Below are 15,690 nucleotides of genomic sequence, written 5' to 3'. Positions count from 1 at the left end.
CATCTGATCCTTTGCAGGTCTTAAAATTAGGTAAATACAACCTCAGATGAACAACATCACATGGCATATTACACCGTGTCATGATTTATTTAACAAAAATAAAGCCAAAATGGAGAAGCCATGTGTGAAAAACTAAGTACACCTTATGATTCAATAGCTTGTAGAACCACCTTCAGCAGCAATAACTTGAAGTAATTGTTTTCTGTATGACTTTATCAGTCTCTCACATCGTTGTGAAAGATTTCTGTCCCAGTCTTCTTACAAAGTTGCTTCAGTTCATTGAGGTGTGCGGGCATTCGTTTATGCACAGCTCTCTTAAGGTCCTGCCACAGCATTTCAAGTGGGTTGAGGTCTGAACTTTGACTGGGCCATTGCAACACATTGATTCTTTTTTTTTCCAGCCATTCTGTTGAAGTTTTACTGGTGTGTTTAGGATCATTGTCCTGTTGCATGACCCGATTTCAACCAAGCTTTTATTGACGGAAAGATGGCCTCACATTTAACTCTTGAATACTTTGGTATACAGAGGATTTCATAGTCGACTCAATGACTGCAAGGTTCCCAGGTCCTGTGTCTGCAAAACAAGCCCAAATCATCACCCCCTCCACCACCGTGTTTGACAGTTGGTATGAAGTGTTTGTGCTGATATGCTGTGTTTGGTTTCTGCCAAACGTGGTGCTGTGCATTATGTCCTTTGGTCTCATCTATCCAAAGGCCATCCTTCCAGATGCAATTTTGCAAACCTAAGCCGTGCTGCTAGAATAGGCTTTTTTCTGGCAACCCTTCCATGCAAACTGTACTGTCATGAACTTTAACATTTGACATGCTAACTGAGGCCTGGAGAGAGAGAGAGAGAATCGTCACTCTCACTAACCAATAGGACAGTAACCATGGTGCAGGTGTAAAAATAAGCTTTAGGTACCTGCCATATGCCTAGCAAGCACCGTATCCTGGCCATGAAGACCATTTTAGGCAATTATATTTTGAGCAAAAGCAACAGCTTAACTGATGTGCAGAATGCTTCAACCTCCTGGGGTCTTGGCAGTGGCTTGCCTACTAGAGTAATATGTAAATCATTATGGTGTATCTATGTAAATAAATATGGAAGTGAATAAAATATTTAAGACAATATAGGGCATTAATTTTCTAAAAAGCTGAATTAATCAGACTATCCACAAAATATAATATCTCAGGCCACCAATCAATTGCTTACTCCTATAAAGTAGTAGGTCTATATGAGGAAATTAGCTAAACTGCTTTATTAGAGTAAGCAGAGATTCTCCATGCCATATACTGAACTATGATTACTGAACCTGATAAACTCCATAGAGAGATCATGGCCATGGTCTGGTCTTTTTCTTTTTATGAAAACAATAATTTCATCCACAGCTTTATTAAATTCCTAATATACTTGAAGGATGCCATTATCTCTATCATTTTTCCTCTAAACTATATATGACCCTGAAGTCTTTTCTACCAAGTTTTCTTTTAGGCCAATTTAAGTAAAAAAAATTACAGCTCTACCCTAAAGAGTTTCTAGTTATATCGTGATATCCTTCTGGATATGTGGTCTCCAGAACTGTACACAAAACTCAATATGAGGCTAGAGATTTATTAAATGGCAAAATAACCTCACAATTACTGGTGCTAATACATAATTCTATACAAAGCATTACTTAAGGAAGCTCTATCTCCATAGTATGTAAAGTTAGAGCTACTCACAATAAGTGCAATAAGTGCAAAACGGTGTACCTTTCCTGAACTGATCTTGTAAGTTGTTACTAAAAGAATCTAATTTAAAAAAGATGCAGTAGCTTATTCTCAGTTATATTTTGAACCAATGGACTTAAGATCCTAATTTACATATTGTAAAAATTACTTTATCTTCTACTTTTTAAAAGGTTAAAATCCAAACCACTTGTTTGAATGTGCTTTAGTAACATGTTTAAGGGTTATATATTAACCCAGACATCAGTATGAAACAATGAAGCACTATGTTATACGTATGTGGATCTATTTAAAGGGACACTAATCCCAAACATTTTTCTTTCATGATTCAGATAGAGCATGCAATTTTAAGCAAATTTCTAATTTACTCCTATTATCAATTTTTCTTCATTCTCTTGCTATCTTTATTTGAAAAGCAAGAAAGTAAGTTTAGAAGCCGGTCCATTTTTGGTTCACAACCTGGGTTGTGCTTGCTGATTGGTAGCTAAATGCACCCACCAATTAACAAGTGCTGTCCAGGGTCTGAACCAAAATTGGCTGTCTCTTTAGCTTAGATGCCTTCTTTTTCAAATAAAGATAGCAAGAGCACGAAGAAAAATTGATAACAGGAGTATATTAGAAAGTTGCTTAAAATTACATGCTCTATCTGAATCATGAAAGAAAAAAATTGGGTTTAGTATCCCTTTAAGGATAATTGCTCATCAGAACAGAATTTGTCTTCATGATACACTTTAGATGTAATTTATAATGAGAGCACATTCAAACCTGAAACAAGAAATTATGACTAAGCAAATTAAAATTTAACTAATTATTTATGAATGCTCTGAAACAAAATAATGTAAATAATGAAAACATCTTACTGTAAAGGCTCGTTTGATAACAGGAACAGAAGTGAATGCAATGACTGCTGGAATAATGCCAAGTGCACTGTATTCTAGAACAGCTGTGTTAATGGAAACTACATCTTCAGAACGTCCATTGGTGAAGAACAATGCAATTTTTCTTACTGTTGCTCCATTAAGAGATCTCTTGAAAATGTTCCTGGCTACATATCTCATACCACCACCAATGTCACGTCCTCTAGAAGTCTTCTCCAAAGGTATATTCTTTACAGCAGTTATCAACTTGTCCTTACTTTGAAAGTCTGAAAAGCGGATGTGGTACTTGACATGTGAACTATAGGAAACCACTGCGACTCTAGCTCCTACTGGGCAGTTATTGCCTCTGATTGTGGTATTGGCTAAAATATCCGTAACAATGTTAATCATCCTTTTATATATTGCGGGTGTGATATCATTGGACATATCTAAGGCAATCAACAGCTCTGTAGGGTAAGCTGGACATGTAGATCTGCCTGAGGAAATAAAAAAGAAAATTATAATTAATATTTTCTTTCTAAAATCTTGTAACCTGTAACTTTATAATTAGTTATTTAGTTAAAGGGTGTTATGAACATAAGGCATAGGGCTTGGATAATGTACTCTGCCTCATTTATAAATTGATGAAAGGATATGAGAAAATGGATGTCAGGAAAAATTTATGGGGATAAATAGAGGAAAGTGAGAAGGAGACAAGCACTCTGTGGGGAAAGAGAAATAATAGCATCAACTATTCTGTTGTTTAGTAATTAGTAAGAAAAAAAAATATGTTGACCATCAAAGAATTAAAAGGCTAATTCTATATTTTATATTTCATTGTAGAATTCTTTAGTTGAATTGTTTTTCAGTAAGGTGGTAAGAGTTCGCTAGCCATTACTGTGGGGAATTCCACTCCTGGCCACTAGGAGGAAGCAAAGATTCCCAAAATTCCAAGAGTACTTTAACCCTCTCACCTCTCTGGTATGTTAGTCTTATCTTTGCCTCCCAGGAGGAAGTCAAAGGATTGAGGTACTTTTATCCCCCAGGGAGCTGCTACTTTAGACAGAGGGGAGATTGGGGTATTGGGAAGTGACACAATTACACCCAGTGAGGAGTTAGTTACAAGCCTGCCACAGGTGTAGGTGTAGCGTGGACTAGTCCCTTAGCCTCCTCCTGTTGTATTAGATCCTAGATCCTCTTCAGTGATGTACACAGAACAGGATGGGTTCTCTACTGGAAGAAGTTATTCTGAATCTACTAAGTATGGTAGAGTGGGTGATCTGAGGTAAGTGCAACCATTGTATGCACTCACTTAGCCCAAAGACTATTAACTGGTACACCAATGTTAAGGTACCTCATAGCTGAGAACATATATTTCTACAATTCAGACACTTTTCATGTTTCATAATAGTCCTTTGCATAATGAGAGAATTTTATTTTATCATGGAATATTCTGTGATTTTTACTTTATTCTGCACTTTAAGATTTGCTTCAGTTTATCGCGGGGATAGTGTGCTTCGGACTATGTGGTGCAAATCTAGCTAGTGTGCGTCAGTGTGAGTTTTGTTTTTTTTGTTAACGCATGTCCTGTTAGCTGGAATAGCATACATTGTCTTGTTTTTTCCCCAATGGTGGTTTCTTCTAATATTATCAATATAGAAATTGTTGTTTCTTCTCTTTGTTACAATCCACGCATTTCAAAAGTAGGGCTCCTACATCATTTAGATGTAGTGAGAGCATTACATTTCTTCTTACATGCTACAAGGGATTTTGGACAGTCCTCTAGTTTGTTTTATCTTTTCTCGTGTCCATGCAAAGGCCAAAGAGTCTAAGACATTTTTTTAGCTTCTAGAATAAAATTATTTTTCACAAGGCTTATATGAATTTGATAGTCTTCCCCAAAGCGCATTACTGCCTAGTCTTCTAGATAACTTTCCACTTCTTGGGTTTCTTTTGATGAAACTTCTGTTGAAATTTGCAAGTCAGCAACTTTACATCATTTTTCTAAATTATAATATTTTGTTGTTATTGCTTCTTCTAAAGTGTTTTTTTGGTAGGTAAGCTCTCCAGGCAGCAGTGTCTGTAAATTAGGTGCCTGTTTTTCAAAAAAAATATTTGTCCCGTCCAAATTACTTGTGATCTCCACAGCTTGTGTTCCCAAAAGTAATGGCTTGTGAATTCTCACCACTTTTATGAAAGAAAACACATTATTAGAGTTGTGCATTTGATTCATTACAAATGCACATTCATTAACAAAACATGGATATTTATCTTGTTTCCATGAAACAAATATCTGAACGAATGCAGAACATAAATTAATTTAAACAAATGAATAATTTAGAATTTTCAGTATTCATTTGTTTCCTTTAAATAGTTAAAATACTTACCTTTAACGCACTGGAGAGCCATGCTAATCCTGTCCTTTTGTCCACAAAGCCCCAGACCTGCTAATAGGATGTGTAGCCTGGTTGCTTCCAGGGCCTGCACTAATGGAGAAGGTCCTTTAATGCAGGCCCTGGGAGCTAACTCGCTTAGGCCTAGATTTGGAGTTTGGCGGTAGCCGTGAAAACCAGCGTTAGAGGCTCCTAACGCTGGTTTTAGGCTACCTCCGGTATTTGGAGTCACTCAAAAAAGGGTCTAATGCTCACTTTTCAGCCGCGACTTTTCCATACCGCAGATCCCCTTACGTCAATTGCGTATCCTATCTTTTCAATGGGATCTTTCTAACTCCGGTATTTAGAGTCGTGTCTGAAGTGAGCGTTAGAAATCTAACGACAAAACTCCAGCCACAGAAAAAAATCAGTAGTTAAGAGCTTTCTGGGCTAACGCCGGTTCATAAAGCTCTTAACTACTGTACTCTAAAGTACACTAACACCCTATGTACCCCTAAACCGAGGTCCTCCCACATCGCCGCCACTCGATTAATTTTTTTTAACCCCTAATCTGCCGACCGCCACCTACGTTATACTTATGTACCCCTAATCTGCTGCCCCTAACACCGCCAACCCCGTATTATATTTATTAACCCCTAATCTGCCCCCACAACGTCGCCGCCAACTACCTACAATAATTAACCCCTAATCTGCCGACGCAAAGCGCCGCTACTTAAGTTATCCTTATGTACCCCTAATCTGCTGCCCCTAACACCGCCGACCCCTATATTATATTTACTAACCCCTAATCTGCCCCCCTCAACGTCGCCTCCAACTACCTACACTTATTAACCCTTAATCTACCGAGCGGACCGCACCGCTACTATAATAAAGTTATTAACCCCTAATCCGCCTCACTAACCCTATAATAAATAGTATTAACCCCTAATCTGCCCTCCCTAACATCGCCGGCACCTAACTTCAATTATTAACCCCTAATCTGCCGACCGGAGCTCACCGCTATTCTAATAAATGTATTAACCCCTAAAGCTAAGTCTAACCCTAACACTAACACCCCCCTAAATTAAATATAATTTTAATCTAACGAAATTAATTAACTCTTATTAAATAAATTATTCCTATTTAAAGCTAAATACTTACCTGTAAAATAAATCCTAATATAGCTACAATATAAATTATAATTACATTGTAGCTATTTTAGGATTAATATTTATTTTACAGGCAACTTTGTAATTATTTTAACCAGGTACAATAGCTATTAAATAGTTAAGAACTATTTAATAGTTACCTAGTTCAAATAATTACAAAATTACCTGTAAAATAAATCCTAACCTAAGTTACAATTAAACCTAACACTATACTATCATTAAATTAATTAAATAAAATACCTACAATTACCTACAATTAAACCTAACACTACACTATCAATAAATTAATTAAATACAATATCTACAAATAACTACAATGAAATAAACTAACTAAAGTACAAAAAATAAAAAAGAACTAAGTTACAAAAAATAAAAAAATATTTACAAACATAAGAAAAATATTACAATTTTAAACTAATCACACCTACTCTAAGCCCCCTAATAAAATAACAAAGACCCCCAAAATAAAAAATGCCCTACCCTATTCTAAATTACTAAAGTTCAAAGCTCTTTTACCTTACCAGCCCTGAACAGGGCCCTTTGTGGGGCATGCCCCAAGAAGTTCAGCTCTTGCCTGTAAAAAAAAACATACAATACCCCCCCCCCAACATTACAACCCACCACCCACATACCCCTAATCTAACCCAAACCCCCCTTAAATAAACCTAACACTAAGCCCCTGAAGATCATCCTACCTTGTCTTCACCTCACCAGGTATCACCGATCCGTCCTGGCTCCAAAATCTTCAGCCGACCCAAGCGGGGGCTGGCGATCCATCATCCGATGGCTGAAGAGGTCCAGAAGAGGCTCCAAAGTCTTCAGCCTATCCGGGAAGAAGAGTAGATCCGGACCGGCAACCATCATCTTCCAAGCGGCATCTTCTATCTTCATCCGATGAGGACCGGCTCCATCCTGAAGACCTCCACCGCGGACCCATCTTCATCCGGCGACGTCCAACTGAAGAATGACGGTTCCTTTAAGGGACGTCATCCAAGATGGCGTCCCTCGAATTCCGATTGGCTGATAGGATTCTATCAGCCAATCGGAATTAAGGTAGGAATATTCTGATTGGCTGATGGAATCAGCCAATCAGAATCAAGTTCAATCCGATTGGCTGATCCAATCAGCCAATCAGATTGAGCTCACATTCTATTGGCTGATCGGAACAGCCAATAGAATGCGAGCTCAATCTGATTGGCTGATCGAATCAGCCAATCGGATTGATCTTGATTCTGATTGGCTGGTTCCATCAGCCAATCAGAATATTCCTACCTTAATTCCAATTGGCTGATAGAATCCTATCAGCCAATCGGAATTCGAGGGACGCCATCTTGGATGACATCCCTTAAAGGAACCGTCATTCTTCAGTTGGACGTCGCCGGATGAAGATGGGTCCGCGGTGGAGGTCTTCAGGATGGAGCCAGTCCTCATCGGATGAAGATAGAAGATGCCGCTTGGAAGATGATGGTTGCCGGTCCGGATCTACTCTTCTTCCCGGATAGGATGAAGACTTTGGAGCCTCTTCTGGACCTCTTCAGCCACCGGATGATGGATCGCCAGCCACCGTTTGGGTTGGATGAAGATTTTGGAGCCAGGACGGATCGGTGATACCTGGTGAGGTGAAGACAAGGTAGGATGATCTTCAGGGGCTTAGTGTTAGGTTTATTTAAGGGGGTTTGGGTTAGATTAGGGGTATGTGGGTGGTGGGTTGTAATGTTGGGGGGGGGTATTGTATGTTTTTTTTTACAGGCAAAAGAGCTGAACTTCTTGGGGCATGCCCCGCAAAGGGCCCTGTTCAGGGCTGGTAAGGTAAAAGAGCTTTGAACTTTAGTAATTTAGAATAGGGTAGGGCATTTTTTATTTTGTGGGTCTTTGTTATTTTATTAGGGGGCTTAGAGTAGGTGTAATTAGTTTAAAATTGTTGTAATATTTTTCTTATGTTTGTAAATATTTTTTTATTTTTTGTAACTTAGTTCTTTTTTATTTTTTGTACTTTAGTTAGTTTATTTCATTGTAGTTATTTGTAGATATTGTATTTAATTAATTTATTGATAGTGTAGTGTTAGGTTTAATTGTAGGTAATTGTAGGTATTTTATTTAATTAATTTAATGATAGTATAGTGTTAGGTTTAATTGTAACTTAGGTTAGGATTTATTTTACAGGTAATTTTGTAATTATTTTAACTAGGTAACTATTAAATAGTTCTTAACTATTTAATAGCTATTGTACCTGGTTAAAATAATTACAAAGTTGCCTGTAAAATAAATATTAATCCTAAAATAGCTACAATGTAATTATAATTTATATTGTAGCTATATTAGGATTTATTTTACAGGTAAGTATTTAGCTTTAAATAGGAATAATTTATTTAATAAGAGTTAATTAATTTCGTTAGATTAAAATTATATTTAATTTAGGGGGGTGTTAGTGTTAGGGTTAGACTTAGCTTTAGGGGTTAATACATTTATTAGAATAGCGGTGAGCTCCGGTCGGCAGATTAGGGGTTAATAATTGAAGTTAGGTGTTGGCGATGTTAGGGAAGACAGATTAGGGGTTAATACTATTTATTATAGGGTTAGTGAGGCGGATTAGGGGTTAATAACTTTATTATAATAGCGGTGCGGTCTGCTCGGCAGATTAGGGGTTAATAAGTGTAGGCAGGTGGAGGCGACGTTGTGGGGGGCAGATTAGGGGTTAATAAATATAATATAGGGGTCGGCGGTGTTAGGGGCAGCAGATTAGGGGTACATAAGTATAATGTAAGTAGCGGCGGTTTACGGAGCGGCAGATTAGGGGTTAAAAATAATATGCAGGGGGCAGCGATAGCGGGGGCGGCAGAATAGGGGTTAATAAGTGTAAGGTTAGGGTTGTTTAGACTCGGGGTACATGTTAGAGTGTTAGGTGCAGACGTAGGAAGTGTTTCCCCATAGCAAACAATGGGGCTGCGTTAGGCGCTGAACGCGGCTTTTTTGCAGGTGTTAGGTTTTTTTCAGCTCAAACAGCCCCATTGTTTTCTATGGGGGAATCGTGCACGAGCACGTTTTTTAGGCTGGCCGCGTCCGTAAGCAACTCTGGTATCGAGAGTTGCAGTTGCGTTAAAAATGCTCTACGCTCCTTTTTTGGAGCCTAACGCAGCCTTTCTGTGGACTCTCAATACCAGAGTTATTTTAAAGGTGCGGCCAGAAAAAAGCCGGCGTTAGATACGCGGGTCCTTACTGACAAAACTCTAAATCTAGCCGTAAGCCTCCTATTAGAGCACACCTGGGGCACTGTGAAGAAGGATTAGGATTAGCGCGACTCTCTAGCATGCTAAAGATAAGTATTTTATGCTTTTCACCTGTAAGCTATGGAACATATACATTCATTTAACAAAAATAAATATAAATATTTCACAAATGGTCAGTAATTTTTGAATATTTGTAACAAAAGATTCAGCTGAACCAACTTTTTTGCCCATGCGCACCTCTGTAATTTATGCTTATCTGATAAATTCATTTCTTTTAAGGTGGTGAAAGTCCACAAGGTCTGCCCATTTTTCCATTTCATTTTATTACATTTTTCTGGCGGCTGTTCTTGTTTGCATATCCTTTTCCCTACTTTTTCCTTTTCTATCTTTCTACTTCTGCTTGCTTGACTATACCTCAGACTGTCATACCAGAGAGGTGGGAGGGTTTAAGTACTGTTTTGGGAACACCCCACTCCCACTAACTTTAAAGCCCCAAAACTGCCTAGTGCAGTTATTTTTTATTAAAAATTTTAAGAGCGCTAATTGCTACTGTGAGCTTGCTGTATCAATAACCAGCCACTTGTAATGGTTGGTTAATTATCGTGAGCCCTCTAATGCTTCACTTGTAATCCAGCCCTTAAAGGGACACTAAACACTAAATACATTTTATAAGCCTCCCTCTAACCATGGGTGCTGCAATTATGGAACATAGGTTACACTGCAGGCATCTGAGAGTTGCTGTACATGTGCAAATACGTGAAAAGTCTCAGCATGGCAGCACCGATGAGTAGAGGAAGGCGAGGAATAGCCCCATTATCATGCTTACAACATTTATTTAGTGTTTAAAGTCCATTTAAAGTGCTCATTTGCATTCCCTATCCACTATTCTTCAAAAGCAGCACACATGCTGTGCTGTATACTATATTCTGTGATTTTTTTAAGGGATAGTAAACAACATGGGCTCCATGTACAAAGCATGCAAGCCTGCTTCTGGAATGTAAGACGCAGAGGTCATTAGACCTCTGAGGTGGCGAAGAAAAATTCCAATTGGTCGCATGAGTGAAGGGGCGGGCATTACACACAGCAGAAGGGAATAACAGATCCACTTCCCGTATGCAGTGAAGGTGTGAGAACAGCTTCTCAAGGTGAGAAGCTGTTCGCACGCCATTTAATACATGGGGCCCCTTGTAATTAAATATCAGCTAGGTCCAAACTTGTTTTTTTTAAACAAATTAAAATCTTGTTTTCTGCAATTGTTTTTCAATAACCAAATGCCACTCACCTCGTCTCATTTGAGTTTGTACACAAAAAGGCTAATCATGGTCATAAAGTTAGTATAACGTGCATTGTTTTGCAGTTTTTATTTGTTAAAGGCAGTGAATGAGAGACATGTAACAGGGATAGTCTTAAGAAATCAGCAGTGTGATTTGTCAGTTCAGAGAATGAGAAAAGCTGCAATTTTCATGAAAAGGGAGAAAATAATGAAAGTATATTGCAAGGTTGTTTCACTATGCATAACTAAACTGTTTACATTAAAATTTCAAGGCATTTTCATTCCCTTAATTGCTGTCTAATGTAAAGTACTTCAAAATGAATAAATAGTGTATCTGTACCTTTTTAAGATGAGTTTTATTGGGGACACTCAAGTCAAAATAAACTTTGATGATTTAGATAGAGCATACAGTTTTAAGACACTTTCCAATTTACTTCCAATATTACATTTTGCACTATCTTGTTATATACACAATTTCTAGGTAACAAGAATCCACAGAGCATGTGCACAAGCTCACATTTTATATGTATACTAGTCTGTGATTGGTCGATGCCTGTCAGTTGATACAGGGGCCGTAAAATGTGAGAAAAAATTAATTTGTCAGAAAAAAATCTACTGCTTATTTGAAATTCAGAGTAAGTGCTATTGCATTGTTTTTTTTATTATGCACGTGTTAATTATGTAATTCTACTGCATTGAGTGGTCATTTCACTGTATAACTTAGACTAAAAATTAACTGAATATTTGTGCAACATATTGTTAAATCAAGGTCTATGTGTGTAAACTAATAATTGTTTATAAGATCTAACAAATGTTACTATGTTTAACATACAACAATGTTAGTAATAAAACGTTATGCTTGTAAAAATGCTTCTGATCTAATTTTATTGTGTGCTCTTTTTTAGGACCAATGTATTTAGTACCTTTTATTGTGTTTATTAATGTATTTTACAAATGAATTTGTTTTTATTCAAAAAACAAAACAAAAAGAACAACAATGTGAAAATATGACAACTATTTATGTTTTAGCTACAACCAATAATTTTCCATTTTTTTTTTCTTTTGACATTTCATTAAAAAAACAAACAAAAAACACACACACACAAATTAAATATTATAAGGCAAATCCATCTGTCTTACCTTCTGAACATGCTAGAATGTAAATAAAAAAAGACAAAAAAGTTATTTCTTTAAGAAAATATCAATATTTAAAACTTTGCTAATACTTATAGAATTGAGGGTAGTTAGACCTATGTATAATACTTATAACTTGTAATTTTTTTAATACGATGGGATGTTTTTATTTTGACATTTCAAATTTTGAATGACAGAACATTTGTTCCCCTTGATATCAGATCTACCATTTTAAAGTATCTATAAGAAATATTAACATTAAAATATTGAATGTGAGAACGTCAGTATAATTAATATGCATTCCAACTTTTAAAGTAAAATGCAAATATTGCTTATGAGAACCTATTTTGGATGTTAATATCTGAATATTTACACCTTATTTTTTTATATTTAGCAAATTATAAAGGAAAGGTTAATATCTGCTAAAAAGAAATGTCAAGTGTCAACAATTCAGCAGAGATTTGACATTCATTTAGACAAAATAAATTATGCTAGTCACATTTGGGTATTATAATATATAGAGAGATAAATGGCATACTTACGGCATCTGTCACGCACATAGTTGATGAGGTCACATGTCTGTACAACAAACAAGAAATAATACTTGATGTTTGGTCAGTTAAGCAGAATCTATTTTAGTGGATTTAAATAAATGTCTATATTATAAAGAACACTACCAATAATAAATGAATAAAAAAAAATATGCACAAATTAAAACTATTTACACAGTCCTCATTTACACAGTTGCTGCTAATGAATTATCGTCAGTGTTAATTTTTCCTTTTTTACCGGCTAACATCTCTCGGTAGTTTACATAGTGCCATTATTTTTTTCTATTTAAGTGTCATAAATATCAGCAGAAGTTTACTATTATTGTCTCCCACTAAAATCAATGGGATCAGCTAAATGATAACTTGCACTACATTTATACTGTATAAATGATAAATTTACTACTGCCAAACTTTGCCCAAAATTTACATCTCACTAAAGGAGATGGTAAGGCATGAAGACTGGGCAAAATTGTGTGAAACAAAATCTTAGAATAAGTACCTCTGTACAGTGTCTAAAGAAAATAATTACATACAAGTGTTAAACCATCTGAATATCATTTGCATACGGGCATGATGGGTATTATGGGTATGTTTGCACAATGTTTTTTTAACTTTTAATATTTATATATTTTTTAAATTAATTGTTTTCTGATTTAATGAGATTTCCATCTGAATTCAAGAATAACAGTAAGTGAAAATATTTTCTATAAGAAGAAATTGGCTGCAACTGATATAAGAAAGAAAGCACAGGTGCAGGAACTGCAGGAAAACACTGTTAATGGTGACTCCATTTTGAGGAAAGTAAAGGAGAAGCAAGGGAGGTTAGATGTCTTCCAGGAGTTACTGCTTACAGGGATAAGAATCAAATTTTGAGAATTGTTAAGGCAGCAACAAAGGAAAGTGAGTTAGATGTGATTGTTTATTTAGAAACAAATAACTTGGCAAGCAATGATGTTGCTGCAGTTCAGAAAGAGTTTTGTGACCTAGGCTATCATTTAGAGCATGTGGTATCAACTCTATCTTTTTTTGCAATTTTACCCATGTATGGCCAGGAAGCAGGGAAGATGGAGCGGATACTAACATTTAAATATTGTTTAAATAAGTGATACAGGGAAAGAGAATTGGGTTTTATTGGTCATTATAGCTCTATTTGGCAAGAGAGATAGCTTGCATTCCGATCTAGTAAAGGGGTAACATTAATATATACACCTGCCCTCCAAAGCATGCCAGAACTGTTAGTCCAACTTATAGTTCTAGAAATTACAGTAGAAATATTTTTCGTGCCATGAGCACAAATACTTACAGCTTAGAAAATAAATCACCTGAAGTCACTTTAATAATGACTAGGGACAACTTGGCTTTAGTAGCCATAACATAACTACAGTACAATGATTCTCAAGACTGGGACATAGTCATACCTGGATACACGTTATTTAAAATGAACAGAGTAGGAAAGAAAGGTGGAATAGTTGATTTGTATGTAAAAGAAAATATATAGTGAAATTAGAGGGACTGATTATGATGTGCAAAGTATTTAGGTGACTGTGGAAACTGGGAATAAAAATGTGTTTAGAATAGGGGTCGTATATCAGCCTTTATTACATGTTGAAAGAATGGACAATATGTCAATAGAAGAAATAATCACATTGACCATGAAAGGTAAGTATATAGTAACTGGGGGTTTTAATTTGCCACATATAGATTGGAAGATTTCCTGTGCTAGATCAGCTAGAAGCAGGTATATTTTTTAATCCTGGCAAGGGGAATCACTTAAGCAATTGGCTAAGGAGACAACTCAAAATGAAGTTATATTATAGTTAATACTTACAAACAGTGATACAGTATTAGATGTATTTGTAGGTGAGAGCTTAAGGTCCAGTGATCATCAATCTGTTTAGTTAAGTATTCATATGCAGGCACTGTCCACCCAGTCTAAAACAATAGTTTTAAAGTTTATGAAGGCTACATTTTTCATACATGGGAGATTACCTGAACAACTATTTTAAAGAGCAAACTCTTATTAAGGGGCTCAAGAACAGTGGGAACTTTTGAATGGCGCCATTTTAAAGCAACTGCACAATGTATTAGGCATGTCTGTAAAAGTAAAAGAAAGAGTAAACCAATATGGTTTTCCAAAAAAGTAGTACACGCCGTAAAGATAAAAATGACCAGTAATAAAAATTACAGATAGACTCAGTCAGATGATGATATGCGAATATGAAGAATCCAACAAAAAAAGATTAAGAAGTTAAATAGGAAGGCTAAAGCTCGCGTGGAAGAGAAGATAGCACAGATAGCAAAGCATAGGGACAAAACCTTCTTTAAATATATCATGAAAAGGAGAAAACCTGAGGTTGCAACAGAAAAATTGAAAAAAATTTGATGGTAGAATAGTAGGGCATCAGTAAATTGCATACTGTCTAGATGATTACTTCTCTGTCTTCTCAATAGATTGTGACGTAGATTGTCTACATTAAATGATGTTACAAAAAATGGAAATGAACTTAGCAGAAGCACTAATCTTTTTACAGAAAATGAAGTTTTATTAGCATTATCAAAAAAAAAAATCAGTGGGTCCTGATAATATTTGTCAAAGGTTTTTAAAGGAACTAAGATCTGTGCTAGATTCCCTACTAACTGATCTGTTGAATCAGTCCCTATTGAAAGGGTTTGTTCCAGATGATTAAAGAATAGCAAATTTAGTTCCTCTTCATAACAAGGGCCAAAAGGAAGAATTCAGTAGTAGAGAAATTAATGGAAACTATCTTCAAAGAAAGAATTATGACTTAAAAGCAAACAATTCAGAGGACTAAAATCAGCATAGTTTTAGAGGGGAAAGTATGAATCTAAATAAAATTACTATCATTAAAGGGACAGTCAACACCAGAATTTTTGTTGTTTAAAAAGAAAGATAATCCCTTTATTACCCATTCCCCAGTTTTGCATAACCAACACAGTTATAATAATACACGTTTTACCTCTGTAATTATCTTGTATCTAAGCCTCTGCTGACTGCCCCCTTATTTCAGTTCTTTTGACAGACATGCAGTTTAGCCAATCAGTGCTCACTCCTAGGTCACTTTACGTGCATGAGCTCAATGTTATCTATATGAAACATGTGAACTAATGCCCTCTAGTGGTCAAAATGTATTCAGATTAGAGGCAGTCTTCAAGGTTTAAGAAATTAGCATATGAACCTCCTAGGTTTAGCTTTCAACTAAGAATACCAAGAGAACAAAGCAAAATTGGTGATAAAAGTAAATTGGGAAGTTGTTTAAAATTGCATGCCCTATTTAAATCATGAAAGTTTTTTTGGACTTGACTGTCCCTTTAATTACATTATTCCTATTTAAAACCAAATACTTACCTATAAAATAAA

General features: G+C 36.0%; 1 protein-coding gene across 1 annotated transcript in view; it reads right to left on the bottom strand.

Annotated features, from left to right (window-relative positions):
• Positions 1-15,690, bottom strand: part of COL6A6 (collagen type VI alpha 6 chain) — a 308,945-nt gene that overhangs the window by 11,543 nt on the left and 281,712 nt on the right. The window contains exons 32-34 of the mRNA XM_053715748.1: positions 12,303-12,339; positions 11,767-11,778; positions 2,589-3,082 (exon numbers count right to left, since the gene is read on the bottom strand). Of these exons, the coding sequence (XP_053571723.1) occupies positions 2,589-3,082; positions 11,767-11,778; positions 12,303-12,339 (543 nt within the window). The remainder of the gene's footprint in view (positions 1-2,588; positions 3,083-11,766; positions 11,779-12,302; positions 12,340-15,690) is intronic.

The sequence above is a fragment of the Bombina bombina genome, chromosome 5 (genome assembly GCF_027579735.1).
Source record: "Bombina bombina isolate aBomBom1 chromosome 5, aBomBom1.pri, whole genome shotgun sequence".
Classification (NCBI taxonomy): Eukaryota; Metazoa; Chordata; class Amphibia; order Anura; family Bombinatoridae; genus Bombina; species Bombina bombina.
This window is presented reverse-complemented; position numbering and strand designations above follow the sequence as displayed.